The sequence below is a fragment of the Pseudochaenichthys georgianus genome, chromosome 16 (genome assembly GCF_902827115.2).
Source record: "Pseudochaenichthys georgianus chromosome 16, fPseGeo1.2, whole genome shotgun sequence".
NCBI lineage: Eukaryota > Metazoa > Chordata > Actinopteri > Perciformes > Channichthyidae > Pseudochaenichthys > Pseudochaenichthys georgianus.
In genome coordinates, this window is record NC_047518.2 from 22,067,892 (window position 1) to 22,084,955 (window position 17,064).

The 17,064-nt window shown below is 41.2% G+C and overlaps 1 protein-coding gene across 1 annotated transcript in view; it reads right to left on the reverse strand.

Moving 5' to 3' along the window:
* cdkal1 (CDK5 regulatory subunit associated protein 1-like 1) overlaps positions 1 to 17,064 on the reverse strand; it is a 314,194-nt gene that overhangs the window by 280,816 nt on the left and 16,314 nt on the right. The window contains exon 3 of the mRNA XM_034102687.2: positions 13,722 to 13,834. Coding sequence (XP_033958578.1) covers positions 13,722 to 13,834 — 113 coding nt within the window. The remainder of the gene's footprint in view (positions 1 to 13,721; positions 13,835 to 17,064) is intronic.

Genomic DNA, 17,064 nt, shown 5'->3' on the forward strand with positions numbered 1-17,064 from the left:
ACAATATTGCACTGTTTGTCCTTCAAGTGAGAAAAGCTAAATGAGTCCCTGCATCACTCGACTTAATAAATGAATAATGTAATGTAAAAAAATTGACCTTTTGAAATTAGAACAGTTTGTGGTGTCAAATTCTGTGAATATAACTAAATTTGTCCTATGGAGCTCCTAATATACCCGATGTTTGCTGTGTCTTATATTTGTCGCATCATCTTTCAAAGAAACTATATAGATTGAGGTTGAGAAACAGCTTGAGGGGGTGACTGGATAATTGTATATCACAGTGAACAGAGGACAATAAGTGGACAGTATACACATACACAAAACCATTTGATATGCCTTACAAAACAACCAGTGGATAACATAATATATTTAAACTCTAAGCAAATCCCATTTAAAGTCCACAGGCTCAGGGAAGCAAATCTTTACAGGCCCAGTACACAGATGCAGCAGAGATTGATGTATTGAAGTCTTGCCAACTTCTGATCACTTCTTTGGGAAAATGTTTCCAAACATTAGCAGAAGTGGCACTGGTAGTTCAGTCTGATTGGGGCTTTATGAGGTTCACGGAGGCACCTGACTGTCATTGCATCATTGAATAGTAACAGCAGTCGTTTAAAAAAAAAGAAATCATTTATTTAGAACGCTCTTGCATGTGCACTAGGGCTGCACGATTTTGGAAAAAAAAAATCGAATTGCGATTTTTCTGACAAATATTGCGATTGTGATTTGCGACCCAACGGAAGTTTATTGTAAAATGCGGCCAGAACTCCGGCTAGGAAGGTCGTATCAACGTGCTCCCGTCTCTCGCACCCCCGCAGCCCGAGCTACGAGTGAAAAAACTAAACTTACATGAAACTTCCGTTGGGTTGCTTTAAAGTCAAGCTTCAGTTTAAGATTCACCCTGTAATAGAAACACGTGATGGAGCAGTACTAACCTGACTCAGAAACCATCTAGGAAAGCTCCATTGGAAGCCATTTGGAAAGGGCAGGCACTTTCAAAAGCACTTGTCTATCACCTTCTATCAAGGGCTACTTCTGATTGATTAACAATGGCTGGTACATGTGGAGCACAGCACTTCTGATTGGTGTGGATGACTGACACACAATAAAAAAAAGAAAAAGAAAAAAGAAAAAAAGAAATTATAAAAAAAAAAAAAAGTTAAAAAAAATCGCAGGCTTTGCGATTTGATAATCGCATCATTTCAAAATCGCGATTTCGATTTATAATCGATTAATCATTCAGCCCTAATGTGCACAGTTCCCGCAGTGTGAAAGCAACCTTAGGGACCATTTTCAACCACAGATCTTGTGCATTTGCAAGTATTTAAAGGTTCCCTATTATACAGTTTTTCATCAATATATTACAGGTCTCAGATATATACAAAACATGTCTCTGAAGTGTTTGGCTCCAAATACCAAACAGATCATGCATTGTAGCATCCCATAATCCCCTCTGTTCCAGCCCTGTTTCAAAAGTGCTGATTCTCGGTCTGTTACTTTAGATGAAAATAAGGAGCCCCTCCCCACACCCCTATTTGGTTAAAAATAACACAATGGTGCTCTAGGAGAAGATTCAGGTGATAAGGTGGAAGGGGGGGGGTTACCTTGGTTGGTGATTGGCTAATGGTTACACAAGCCAACAAAATTGTTATGACATCATAAAGTGACCAAAATCTGATCAGCTCATTTTCAGACAGGTTTTTATATAAATGGATCAGGACAAAAAGAGAGCGAACCTTTTTTCCTGAAACTTCCAGAATCTCTTTACACAGAGGGGACACATGTTTATGTATAAAATACATGAAAAAGTGGATTTTGCATAATAGGTCCCCTCTAAAAGCAGAAAAAGTGTTATTTGAGTCTGTGGCATTGGCAGAAATAAGGGTAATGGAGGATGGGTTACCTGCAACATACTGTAGAACCTAAAGCTTCCCAACATATCCACGGGGATGTTACGTTTCCCACTGAGCAGTTGCGATGCTGGGGGTTAAAATGCCCTATTTAATAGCACCCTTTTGGACGTAAAGGAAAGCATGACTTATTTTGTTTCCTATGCATTGTAGACACGTTGGTCTGAGATTTGAACTGTCAATGGGTCCATCATTATCTTTAATGTTCAATATCATTAGGCCACTTCTTCCTACTTTTATTTAAGGCTCAGTTATTTGGATGTGAGCAAAACCTGGCTTCATCCCTTTTTCAGACTACCTCCTATCTTTGTTTCTTGGTCCCTCCCTCCCTCAATCCCCTCCACCCCCAAGCCTTTCACTCGGCTCTCGCCTTATTCCATTACTCGCATCCCATCCATGATATTCCCATTATATCCCTTCAGGGTATTTCCAATCCCTATGGAATGTGGACGGTATTCCTGGGATAACAGGGGGTTGACTGGCTGGCTGGCTGGCTGGCTGGCTGGCTTGTGCTGGGAATAGGGAATATGTTTCCGTCCTCTTGAGGGAAGCAGCAAAGGAAACTCCTATCATGCTTCTTCCTTCATTTACATCTAGCTTTCTTCATCACAGAAATGAAAATGCTACTAAGCAATGACTGAACAGAGAGACGACTGAAACACTGGTTATTTTTACACATTCGTATTCCACTCTTATCTCTCCTACTTCTTTCTGGTTTGAGAAACAAAAATGGGATCGCCAACATTCGGGGAATCAATTTCTTCAGTTTTTGATATTGCTCACAGGAGTGGTCTGTCATTCAGTCGATTGCAATTCACTTTTTCTTACTCCCCAACCTGAAGTTTGGGAAGTGCTATTTGCAATAAGGGAGATCCTCCTTCCTATTCTAATCCATGAAGTCCCTTACTAACACTAGTGAGCATCTCGGGTTAGACAGACACCAGTAATTCCTTTTTTTCAAAATAGGGATTTACCAATGTTTGTTTTAGGTCTAATTATTAGTAATAAAGAACTCTGATAATGCACATTGTCAGAAATATGCCTGTATCCTTACTGTTCTGCATTTGTATAAACTATGATAAGCTGGTAAAACATTACTGTCAGAACAGAAAGAGGTTTGCATGACAGGCAAAGGAGCATAATTGATCATTATTTTAACGGCAAACCGAAGAAAAATAAACAATTCCAATTATCCATCAAAACAATAATTGGCCTGTCCGATAACCGGTAGCTTGGATTCCATACATTTACTTATTTCCCAATTGCTTGATTAGTAAGGTTGTTGGAAGACACTAATATATCACTACGGGATTTAGTTGTTTTCGACGCCCGTGACAATTTCTTGCTGCAATGGTTGTTACCATCAGTTAAGTTTGTGATGCAGCCAAATTACTTTCCTAAGAGCCATCAATGAATTAGATTGACCGCTGGTCCCTCCCTTCCTTAAGTTATCCCACTTTCTTTCTTTTCCCCATCCATAGTTCTCTCAAGGGAATCTTAAAGCACGGATGGCTTGGGTCCCTAATCCCATGGCCTCTAAATGGTTACTGGGTGCTGCCTACATGTGGGTCACCTTGTAGGATCACTAAAACACACCCACACCGGGCTTGAGATCACTCTAATCTCCTGGCCTCTAAATGGTTACACTTGACTGCCTGGACTCATGAGTCTATTTGTGGGACCTAAGAAAATTCAAAGCATTGGAAACTGTGTATCTCTGCAAGTGTGTGTGCAAATTTGTATGAGCTGGGAAAGGGTTAGCCCATTATCCTCTAAAATGTATTGCTCTTTTGCCCCGCTTAAGGCATAGAGAAACACAAATATTTAATTGATAGTTGTACTCCAGAATGTAATGTGTTTTCCATGTCAATAATACAAGTAGTAAATGAGACAAAGGTAAATGTTATTCACTCGTTCTAATAAGAACAAAAAGACACCCGTTTATATGACAACTACAAATATGCAAAAATGGTTAATCCCCTTGTCATGTGCTAACTATTTACATATCCATATTTAACAGCCTGTCTACCTGTCAAATGTCTGCTTTGAACTTGAGGGTATTACATCAAATAGGCTATATTTAATTGTGGATGCATTGATACAAATGTATTTATTTTGTCTCTATTTCTAATATGTATATTTGAGTTTCAGCTTAAATTCCTTTTTTTTAACATCAATTTAACTTCATATTGAATCATATCTATTACTGCCAACTATATGCTTAACCTCCTTTTGCCTTTCCTTACGTCTCTGATGTCACCTCTAATTGCTAAAAACAACTCCCTCTTATCCATTCTCGACTCCATTATCCCTCCATCTCTCCCTTTCTGCATATTTAGTCTAGTCTAGTTAGTTCGTTCGTTCGTTTTTCCTCGTACCATGTTCGCCTCCCTTTTTCCAACCGTCACTTTGGCTGATTTTGGCATCAAGTGCATCTGTATCTCTGGGCTGTACTCTTCATCGCAGCGCCCTCCTCCCTTCCCTGCTGACTCTTCATCTGATCGTTCCTTACACAGCTTTCCCCTTCTCTCTTTTTCAACCCTTTGCCTCTCTCAATCAGCAAAGTGTCTGACACACGTAGTTGTTAGATAGAGGAAAGACGGAGAAAGCACTGATTCTCTCACACACATACGCACACCAGACGATATGTCTAGTGTTGCAGAATGAGGGCTGTCGAAAACTGAAATGTCTCTCGCACACTTTCTCTATATAAAATCAATTTCAACCACATCTGCAACTGCGTGTGAGAAGAGCACATCTGTGTGTGCTGAATGTCTGTGCTAAAGTGTGTAAGCGTGTGTGTGAGAGGTGGAGTCAGAGAGAACATTGTAAGTTTTCATTGGCTATAACATTGCGGCGTGTAATGTTGCGTAGCTCACATTCAGCCAATCAGAAGGTCCTCACACATTCCGTTTTATGAATGAGATGGCATGTATGCGAGACACACACACTCGGAGTGAAAATACTCTACAGTGATGTAATAGAATCACATAGAGCAGTAGAAGCGCTTGCAACTTGAATGCAGTATGAGTACAATCACAACTGTTCAACAATACTTCAGTCTACATTTCTAAATATTGTCAACTGCAAATCTTTTGAAAATGTATATAAAAATTTGAAAAACTAAGGACCTGTAAAATGCAAGTTTTTCAAATTACAGTTTATGTATATCTACAAATATGCCCAATATGTTTTCTTCATGCCATGTAACATGCACACATTGACAATTAATTCAATTGAAATGGAAAAAAAATTGGTAAAGGCTGATAATCCATTTGGCTATCTGTCAAAGACATTGATGCACTTCAAATCAGTTATTTCAAAGCAAGTTCATTGTCATGATAGGCACAGTGAAATTACATTGTTTGTGACAACATTGCCCATTTCTATGCCCAGCAACACCTGTAAATGTACTTGCTCATCAAAAAAGCCCCTGTATCATTTCATCAAAACAGCTCACACCCTCTCTCTGGAAACCATATCCTCCAACCGTCTGTGTCCAAACCAGGAATTGAGAACGCCTAATTTGGCTGACATTGTGTACTAGGGAGTAATTTTGCCTAACCGGTATGTAAAATCATAACTGAAGTGCTGTGTGTGCGGCTGGCTGGCAGAGAAGACACTGGGAGGGAAGGAGAGCAGCCAAAAACAATCAAAATATCCTGGTGTGACTTTCCATGAGGGGTGTGTGAGTGTGTGGTTGAGCACATGCACGTGAACACACCCATATGCGAGTTTACACGCCTTTCTATGAAGTCACCATTTGGCACATTGCTCTGCTGCTCAAAGTTGTTTCATTTCATCATCATGGGTAAACACTGCCCTCTTTAGTTGTTCGGAGGAAGTGAGGATGAGCCACGCTTAGCAAGTGCATGTAGTCTAACAAGCGTGGAGACAATGAAAGCAGAGAGGAGATTGATCTTGTTGTTTCATTGTAGTAAAACAGCACAAGACAAAAATTCAAAAGCGGAAGGCGCTGACAGTATCTTTTCAACTTGTTCAGAATTTTAAATAACCAAGATATGTTATGACTGAATAAATGAACTGTCTGCTTAGTGATCAACCCAACTGGCAAGCAACAGGAGTTTAAACATTACATGTCACCCTAAAAGAAAGAAAGTCACAACTTTTAGAACTATGAATGAGAATACAGAGTGTTTTTCAGAAGGATGACCTCATCCTAGTATTGCAAAGATGTTTTCTTTCAACAAAAAGCTCTTTCAACCAGCCAAGGCTGCCACCTAGAGGACACCACAAGTACTGCTACTACGGCTTACACAAGGTGATGTCATAGTTTAAGAAAGAAAAGAGAGAAAGAGTTTGCGAGGGAGATTGAAGAGGGACAGGGGAGGGCAGGGAGTGTGAATGAGAGTAAGCAGTAAAGCAGAAAGGATGATGTCATTTTTTCAGATCACTACAAGCAGACCAAACTCCTTCATTGAACACTGCGGATCAACACTGCGGATATGGATAACACGCTACAGAGGTATTGGTCTGATATCCACATGAGATCATATGAAGGACATGACATTCTGAGTCACAAATGATAATTTTACACATGCTCTATGTCCTTCTGTTCTGTTTGGCCAAAGACTAAACACTACATCCTTCACGAGCCCAGTTCAGACCTTGTCATTCCAGACTATTCCACTCTCTTCAAAGCATTCTCAACTATTTCATGTCATTCTAGACAATTGCATTGCATTCTATACTATACCATTCAAAACAATAACCGCCTCTCCCGAGTGTAATCTCACATGATTCTGGCCATGACAAGTAATTTATCCTTCCAACAACCTCAAAGTGAAAAACAATAGGTGAAGATACATGCACCCTAAGAGGGAGAGGGGGAGATGGAAAGAAAAACCAATAAGTGATGCAGGACGAAACTGTAGAAAATATCAGAAAGCAAACAAAGGGGAAAGACACAGATAAAAAGTAGAGAGAGGAAGAAAGAAACCAAACTAATCCTTTAGCTTTAGCGGTGAGACATTGACCTTTAAAGTACTTTGTGGAGAGGGGAGTGAGAGAGAAAGAGAAAACAAGGCTGAAGGAGGGAGAGAGACAGGGAGAGTTTTCTGAAGCTTCATCTGTGAAAGGTGTAGGCATCTCTCAGCTACATGCTGGAGTAAAAGCATATTAATCGAAGTGGTAGATAAAACTGTTCCTTTGCTAAGCTTTTACCTGAAGGAAACACACAGCCAGTGAAACATACACTCAACTAATAAAAATGGATTGCTTGTGAGGGTATGTAATTAGTAAACATTTACATACCTAGCCCTAATTGTAACCTTGTCAACAGTGGTCATGTTTTTATGACTTTGCAATGTGCACACTCCGAATCAAACAAGGTGTGAAAGATACACACACACACACACAGACTGCAGCATCAGAGCAGTGTCAGACATATACAATGTTAATCTCTGTGTTAGTAAGGTCAATACACACATCTACAGGCAGACGCACCAATCAAATATGAAAAACATGCAAATGATATGCAAGGGCAGTCTGAAAGCCATTAAAAAAAACTAGTACAACTGTGAGCTATTTTCTTTTGACTAGGGATGTACCGATACGGTGAGACATCGGCAGATGTTTTCCTCCGGGAGAAGTCACGTTAGCGTCTTTTTTTTAAAAAGTTATTCGCAGGGGGGAGGAGCTTCTGCCATGTAAGTAAGATGGCAGTAAGTGGAATCCAATATTCAATGTTGTTGGGAGGCTGTTGTTTATATTTGTGACTTTGATATACTGCTGCTACTCCCGTTAACTTCCATAAACTGACTACGCTCGCTCAACTTCTCTCTCGCTCGCTCTACACATGCAGAGTACATCTGCATTTTTGACGTGTGTGATTAATGTCCCCCTATGGCTGTTGAGACCGCAGTGTGAGAGAAACGCCGGAGGGGTTAATATTAATACCCGACTAATGACACACATCCTGGTACTAGAACTTCCCCTCTTTATGGCTGAATTTTATTAACACAACATTTCACATACACATATAGTTTACAGGGTAACCAGCTATAGTGGCATGCAGTCACAATGTGCCCTTGTTGTTTTCCACTGCGCTTTCTCAACTGAACCCACATCAGGAATTCACTCCTCATTAAGGTTTAGGTTATGGTAAAGATACAAGGTTAGGCTGGTTCTCAGTGGACTTTTGAGGATAGGGGACAAATTCCACCTGGTTCAAAAAGGATAGGCAAACTACATTGTCCAAAATGTGTTAAAACTGTTTAAACGATTATAGTGCTTTGTAAAGTTTGTTGAGGCCAGAAGACAGCCTGAGAAGCTTAATTCAGAGCATATCAAATTCTCCCTCTGGAATAACACACAAGGTAGTTTACTTAAAGAGCAAGACTGCCCCCAAGTGTTAAATAATGATACTACCATTTCAGATGTTCATTTTGATGACCTTCAGTCCATCTGACTAAAACACAGCCACCATTCTTAGTAATAGTAGTTTGTAACTATTATTAAATATTAGAAGTAGCATATGACAATTATTGTAATTACCTCCGCAAAGGAGGATGTAGACTTAACATAAAAAGTAAGGAAATCTTTGTTTGGTTGATTATTAATTTGTTGTAACAATGCTTCCTGGCAATAAATCTTATACCGTTTGAAAGCCTGTTTTCTTACCTTTCAAATGGTGCCACAATTGTGAGGAACAAGCTTTTGTGGGATGAGCAGCAGAGCTGAGTGGGTGGATTTCCGCCCATGAAAAATGTGAAAAATCTCCTCTGCCGATGCCAAACAGCAGCCAATCTCCGGTCTCGTACGGCTGTCAGGAGCCTGCCACGACTGCCCTTCACCTTCAGGCCCACTTGCACTGGAACCTCAACATGTGGAGGAACATTATGTTTAGCGATGAGTAGGGGTGGGCGATATGACGATATATATCGTCGTGACGATATTAGGTCTCCACGATATGCTTTTTCAGAGATATCGTCCTATCGTGATAAAAAAAAAAATAGCGGGAGGGGAAGAGGCTCTCCGTGCGCGGCGCAGGGGGCTATGACAGCAGACGGAGAGCCTCTTCCCCTCCCGCTCCCCCAGCCTCACCTACTGATTTTAATTTCACCATATATCAAGCCCGATCGATTTCACAATGTCAGCGCACCTCTGCTTTCGTTCAGTCCGAGTTGTTTGACACGCTCCCAAAGTCCCCGCCCCCTTTCTTTGCAGCGAGCAACCATAGGGCAGGCATTTCATAAAGGGGCTCCTTATGAAAAGACTAGCAAACGGTGGAAAGACATAACTGACGCTGTGGCGTTTTATGTTTTTCCCTTCAGTTATGCTAAAGTCTTTTATTACACTTCAAGTCTACTCTAAAGTTTACATTTTAATTGTTTGGCACTGACTTTTCCTCATTGATGTTTTATGTTTTACTTAGTTATGTTTTACCCTCCTTTTCATGTTTATTGATGTTCACTGCTCACTTGTTCATTCAGGGTTTCATTTCTGAAATAAAACCAGCTTGAAATGCTATTTTGGTCTGTTACTCCTTTTTGTTTTAGTTTCTGTTACCTTGTAGGTGCTTGTACTGTTAAGTAACTTGAAAAATAACCATAATAACCGATATCGTGATATATATCGTCTATCGTGATACTGCCTGAAAATATCGTGATAACATATTTTTCAATATCGCCCACCCCTAGCGATGAGTCCAGATTCTGCTTACGGCACATGGATTGTAGGGTCACAGTTAGGGCTGTGCATCTTCACTGGTCTCATGATTCGATTCGATTACGATTATCCTGTCAACGATTCGATTCGATATCCCGATGCATCACGATTCATACCAATGCGTTGCATCCTCAATTTTCTATATTACTGCACATGGCTTATTTTTCATCAATGTATACATGCAGTAAATACATATGAACTCTCTTTTTATTATTTAGAAAGTGCTTCAGAAATCAATAACATAAATGTCTTGACATTAATTTATAAACCAAAATAAATGAATATAGGTCTAGCCTCCCTATATCTGTGTGTGAAGTTGTTCCATCCTCAAAAACAAAAAAATAATGCTTCTGCAGTCTAGCTGCAGCTTCTAGCAACAGTCTTCTGTTAAAAAAAGGACACTGAATGTCCTGAATGTGGCATCACACACAGGACTTGAGTCTGAACACAGCAGACAACAGGAGTATTTACAACAGCATATAACAACTAAAATACTGCATGTGGGTGCACACTTACATTCTCTGTTTTACTGTTACATAAATCCCATGAATGTATGAGATTAAGTTAGCTTCATTATATCTCAGTGATTAAGTGAATAATAAAGTTTCTATCGGGTCACTATCAGCCTGTCACTCATTATTTTCAAGGAGGGGGCGGGGCTTGGAGGAACGGAGAGGAGACAGTGATCGCGGAAGCTTTTTTCCTCCTGCCTTCACAAACTTTACACACGTATATATCGTCTGAAAATTGCTAGAGGACATTCATACTTTGCAATCCAAGACTTAATTAAATCCACCAAAAACCTGACATGATTGTAACACGATTATTTTTGGAAAAACATAAATCCCTTTGTCTCTGAGCCGCAGCGACACGGAGTGATTCAGAGCGGGTCCTTCTGCTGTTGGTTCTGGACTGGTGTTCTTGTGTTGGTGGATAAAGAAGACTGCTCCTTGTTTGGTGTTGCTGTACCACTGTCAAGTCTGTTCCCTGATCTTTGCGTCACCGACCGATTTGATATTAAAGTGACAGAAAAAAAAAAAAAACGTTATAGTAAAGCCGCGGCCGGAAAATCAGGAAGCAACGTTACTACGCTATAATCGATTATCTTCAGTCACTGCATCGATACCGAATCGTCCGCATCGCAATGCATCGTAGAAACGATTATTTTCAACACCCCTAGTCACAGTGTGGAGAGGACGCGGAGAACGCTTTGCTGATTGCTGCACCGATAGAGTAAGAGAGGAGAGGATGGGATGTCCTGCAGTCTTGAACTCAACCCCATTGAAAACTTTTGGGATCAACTTGGCCCTGCTGTCCGTGCCAGAGTGACCAACACAACCACGTTGGCTGACGTTGGACAAATTCTGGTTGAAGAATGGGATGCCAACCCACAGCAGTGTGTGAGCAGGCTGGTGACCAGCATGAGGAGGAGAGGCTGTCGTGGCTGTGTTTGGTTCTTCCACAAGCTACTGAGGCTGCTTGTTAAACGAATACATTGTTAATAAATAAATTGTTGCCAATATGTCTTGTTTCATCCGACTTCAATCATCCAATCCACCAAACATCACCAAACAAGAGTCAACAGCAAAAAAATGCTGTTTGGCATCGGCAGAGGAGATTTGTCACATTTTCATGGGCGCAACCAACTTACTAAACTCTGCTGCTCTTCCCACAAATGCATATAGCTCACAAATGTGGCACCATTTGAAAGGTAAGAAAACGGTATAAGATATATTGCTAAAAAGCATTGATACAACAAAGAAATAATCTACCTAACACAAATGTCCTTGCTTTTTGTATTAACTTTATTATTAACTACTGGTGCGATTTTCATTCAGATGAAAGACCCAATGCATTTTGAAGAGGATCTTAGGCCCCGGCCACACGAGGACGATAACGGTCGTTTCCGTTACCGTTTTGTGTCATATAGACCATTCGGCCACACTAGGACGACAGAATATGGCACTAAACGACTACGGTAATGATAACGGTCCCAAGGTGGATAGAACGGCATACGCAATGCTCTGGGGGGTCCAACGGCTCCGTGTGTACGCCCTATACGATCATTTTCTGATAATGATGAGGCAATAGCCCCGCCTCTCCCCACCTCTGCTGCTCACCCCCGCGTCAAAGTAAACTGCACCCTGAATTCAGATTATTTATCTTTCTCTCGATATGGACATAAATGCGCTATTTAGACACCCCGGGCCAGCATAACGTACTTTCCACTTGCCACGGGCCACTAAAAATATTGCTTTAAAAAAAATGTCCTGTGGTATTGGTATTTTGACTAGCAATTTAGTTAAATTGTTTCGTTTATCAACGCTACAACATAGCGTTCCGTGATTCGGTTGTCATTGTTGGGGGAAAAGCAAACAGCTGTTTGCTGCGGAGCACAGCACGAGCAGGCTCCCGTGAGCGGGAGAGCGCTCCTTCACATACAGACTATCTCGCCACCTAACCATTCGTCAAAATGTTTTTAATACCAGCAGTAGCCGGGCAAAAAACATCTTCAAATAAAAGAAAGTCACCGGAGGAGTGAAAGGAGAGTGACAGGGAGCATGAGAAGAAGAGGGAGAGAAGGTTTCAGCCAGCTTGATCGATGGAGTTGGCTTCTATAGAGTGGTGCAGTGACGCGTCCTGAAACCCTTTTATAATCTATCGATTAGATTTATGATTCGAAAATTAGAAAAGTAGGGTAGACATGTGGAGATTATCCGGCTGAACAAAACGTGCATTTATAAAACAGGTTTGTTTTCCACGGACCTTATTTCCAGCTATTTTCCAAAACCCTGTGGAGAAATCCCATTGCTTTTTGTCGAGGGAACCAGCAGCTTACTTCCTGGTTTTAGGACGCGTCACTGGCTGCACCTCTCTATATGATGCCAATATAAACAAGGTCTTCTGTCGGCTCTGTACATCAATACCGACCTATGCTGACAGGTAAGTGAAGAGTAGAAAATATAAAGGTATTGGCTTTAGGGAAATGCCCCATCAGTTTAGGATAATGAAGGTTCTAATCAAATCAATTACATAGCCATTACAGGTCTAACTCCTAATGACAGGAAGGCAGAAAGTGCATTATACAAATAATAATACTCATAATAATACTCATAATAATAACAGACATTTTTTAACAATGACCAAAATATCATTATTTTAATAAACCAAATATGAACAATTGAGGAAAATGAGGAAGAACTGATGATTCAAATGTTGTAGTACAAGTAGTAATGTAGTTAGTGCATACATTACTATTGCAACAAATGTGTTCATTTTCTTCATTATTAGTCGTTTGTTTTTGGTGGACGAATGCTCCGGGCCAGTGGTTACAATAGTGGGGCCAGTGATAATACAATTCCACCGGCCCGGAGGGCCCTTAATGTCTACCCCTGATTATATTATATAGAGTCGTTATTCATTTGTTTTAAAGCTCAATAAATAACAAAGAAGACCTTTGACCGGCACTTTTATAATTTTGTCGGGAAGATTTCAAGTTTAATACACGTTGACTGGCGAAAAACTCTGCCCGGTTCCCTCGGCCCCCACCGCGGAGAATAAACAGAAGGGCAACCATGACAACCATGCTTCTTCGCACGTACAGGCTCCTGCATATGTACTGCAGCTTCTCCAGCAGTTGGAGCTAAACGGAGCGGTCTCGTGTGGACAGAAACTTTCCGGTGTCTATTGCGTGTGGACGGAAGCCTTTTTTTGCGATTGCGTATGCGTTTTACCGTTATCGTCCTCGTGTGGCCGAGGGCAAATACCAACATTATGGAAACTGCAGTGGGGAACATCTGCAGTCTTCAAATGCCCCCTACTAGAAGAAGAAGAATTGTCATTACGTAGTACAGGTACTATGTAACGAAACGGTTTGTCTGCATTTGACCCATCCTAGGAGCAGTGGGCTGCCATTATGTACATAATGCATAGCAGTGTATGGAACGGTGCCTTGCTCAGTGACACCTCGGCAGCACTTGGTCTTTCCGGGACTTGAACTGGTGACCTTCCAGTTGCCAAGCCAAGTCCCTATGGACTTCGCCACCTCCGCCATCTGTATTGTTATGAAATGACCCTAGTCAATGGAGTTAATACAAACCAAGATAATTAATTATCTCTTACCTGTCATCTTGTATCCGCTGGCAGCTAACTGTCCGGCCATGTACTCTCCATCCGAGTTGTTATGACTGCAGCCCCACGTTTTCATCCAGATTTTTTGGGTGCCAGGGATTAAACTGAAAAATTAATAACAATAAAAAAAAAAGGTTCCTTACATGATTTGTGAAAATAACAAAAAATAATAATCTACTGCATATCCCAACCAAGTGTTCTGTCACAAATCTGCCATAAAAAGCCATGATCAAAACATTTTATTATTTTTTTAAAAAGGGACAGACTCAGTCCCCTTCTATTCACAATATACATGCTTCCGATTGGTGATATCATCCGCAGCCATGGTCTCTGTTTCCACTCCTATGCCGACGACACCCAACTGTACATCAGCACAAAACCTTCTGCCCATCTCCCCCCTCAGTCACTAATCAACTGCCTACACGAAATTAAAACCTGGAGGACCACCAACCTACTCAAACTAAACAGTGATAAAACTGAGCTCATGGTTGTGGCCCCCAAGGCACTGCTCGGGAAGGTTGGAGATCTGCTCCTCAACATCGACGGTTCCATCATCTCCCCATCCCCTCAGGTCCGCAACCTTGGTGTTGTCTTGGATTCAACCCTCTCATTTCAAAACCACATCAAATCCGTTTCAAAATCAGCCTTCTTCCACCTCAGAAATATTTCAAGACTCCGGCCATCACTGTCCGACTCTGTTACTGAGAAGCTGATACATTGTTTCATTACCTCACGCCTCGACTATCGTAACGGACTCCTGTCCGGGGTTCCCAGCAAAACCCTGAACAGGCTCCAGTACATACAGAACTCAGCTGCCAGGCTTCTCACACGCACCAAGCCCTGGGAGCACATCACCCCCACTCTATTCAACCTCCACTGGCTCCCGGTATGTTTCTTTGTAAAGCGACCTTGAGGTTATGAAAGGCGCTATATCAATTCAAGTTATTATTATTATTATTATAAGGGCACTTTCAAACCTAACATGTTTTATTTAGGTTAGTGCGCAAAAAAACAAACTCAAACTAAACAAACAGACAGACTGCTTTCCAAGCGGGACATGGAGTGGTCCATTTGTAGTATAAATGATTTGGTGATAATGTACTGTATATAATATGATATGAAAGATTTCACCAGATAAATAAGAATGAGCAAACTAGTGAAAAAGACCTTGTGTCATAAAAACTTTTTCCAATGACCTCTGTAACATTTTTAATCATGCAGTGGCAATCAAAATTATTCAACCCCAATTGCACATTAGGTTTATTGGCAAAATATACAATTTCTCAGCTGTTTGCAATAAACAAAATTACACAAGGACTGTTTAAAGGTGGGGTAGGTAAGTTTCAGAAACCGGCTCGAGATACACTTTTTGTTATATTCCATGGAATGCTCTTAACATCCCGATAGCAATGAATATCTTAAGTGCTTTGACAAAAAATCCATAAAAAAATGTCATCTGTAGAAGCCGTAATACTGTAAAAAGTACAACCAATCCATTGGTTGTACTTTTTATTGGATGGATTGGATGGCCTACCTGCCTGTCAGCCTTCCATCGGGGCACAAACTTATCTCGTGCCCTCATTGGTCATGTGCGCGTTCGTGTGTGTTGGAGGAGGGGCTCTATAAGGAAGTGGCAGATTTTCTCCGGTTGTGTATTTTCAAATTCTAGCGAACTCGAGCCGGTTTCTCAAACTTACCTACCCCACCTTTATGTAGTTCAAAAAAAACTAATATTACTAATATTCCCTCTTAATAGTGTGATCGGTGCTCTCTATAAAGGAGAGCCGATCAGATGACGTAAAATACATGACACTTTTCTCTGTGTGCGGCAATACAAGCTCGGCAAAATGGCTTCACCAGTCTGGCAGTTTTTGAAGGTGTCCAAAAAAGACAATAAAATAGCGGTATGCAATGTGTGTGAAGCAGAAATCCTGCAGCTCCGCCCGCTGTGACGGACCGGTGAGCGGAGCGAAACACACACTTCAAGTTAGACCTAACACGCCATTATATCTACCTCTGGAACTAGCTAAACTCGTTATAAATATGTTTATTCTTCACTGTCGGGTCACTCATTACTGGATCAGTGAGCTGCATGAGATACTGACGGGCTGTCAGGAGAGGGAGAGAGGAAGAGAGGAAATCAGAGGGCTTCCACTAATTTCTCCCGTGTTATTATCCAAAGTTAATGTAAACTTGAATAATGTACATCATTTGAATGTAATAATTATGTTGTTTGTTCATTCATCTGAACTTTTCGATCCGTTACGATTATAAACTGAAGCAATATAAAAATGAGCCCCATTAACTGAGTTTTTAAACTTCAGCATATTACCGGTCATAGTCCGTTAATTACCGGCTAACGGAAACTCTGCTACACAATACAACACTTTAAATGGAAGATCCCCATAGCCCCCACCCACCCTATGATCGGATCGGTATCAGCCGATTCTGATTCCGGTGATCGGCCCCAAAAACCCTGATTGGAGCATCCCTAGTTGGAAGCATAGTTAAAAGTTAAAAGTTAAAGCAATAGTTGCTACACTACCTGGACGTGGCAGAAAGAGGAAGCTATCAGCGGCTGCTAGCAGATTCCTGAGGAGGTAAGAAGTAAAAAACCCTTGAGTGACTTCAAAACACCTGCAGCAAGACTTGGTGGCAGCAGGCACACTGAAGGGCTCCATGCCCACTCCAAGACGTACACCACTACTAACCCAAAAAGCACACGAAAAGTCAGCTCCAATAGGCTCAAAACCATATAAATATGCCACAGAAGTTTTGGAATACTGTTCTGTGGACCGATGAAACAAAACTGGAACTCTTCGGGAGATGGATCAGCAGTATGTCTGGAGGAAGAAGAATGAAGCATATGCTTTGCTGCTTCTGGCACTAGAAAGTCATTGGACTCACCAACAGGACAATGATCCCAAGCATACCTCAAGTCCACCAAGGCTCGGTTTAAGAAGAAGAAATGGAAGATTCTAGAGTGGTCGTCACAGTCACCTGACTTGAACCTCATAGAAAATCTCTGGTGGGATTTGAAGAAGGCGGTTGCAAAACGCACACCCAAGAATATTACTGAACTGGAGGCTATTGCCCATGAGGAATGGGCTAAGATTTCACAGGAACGCTGTCAGAAGTTGGTGTCTGGCTATGGATCACCTTCGCAGCAGGTGATAACAGAAAAGGGTGCTCTGCAGAGTACTAAAGATGCTTGTCATGAAGGGGTCGAATAATTTTGAGACTGCAGTAGTCATTAAAGAAGCATTTTGTGTTGAATTTGGATAAAACCCTTGTACTACATTGTAAGTGTAAAAGTGTTTAGAGAGTACTTGTC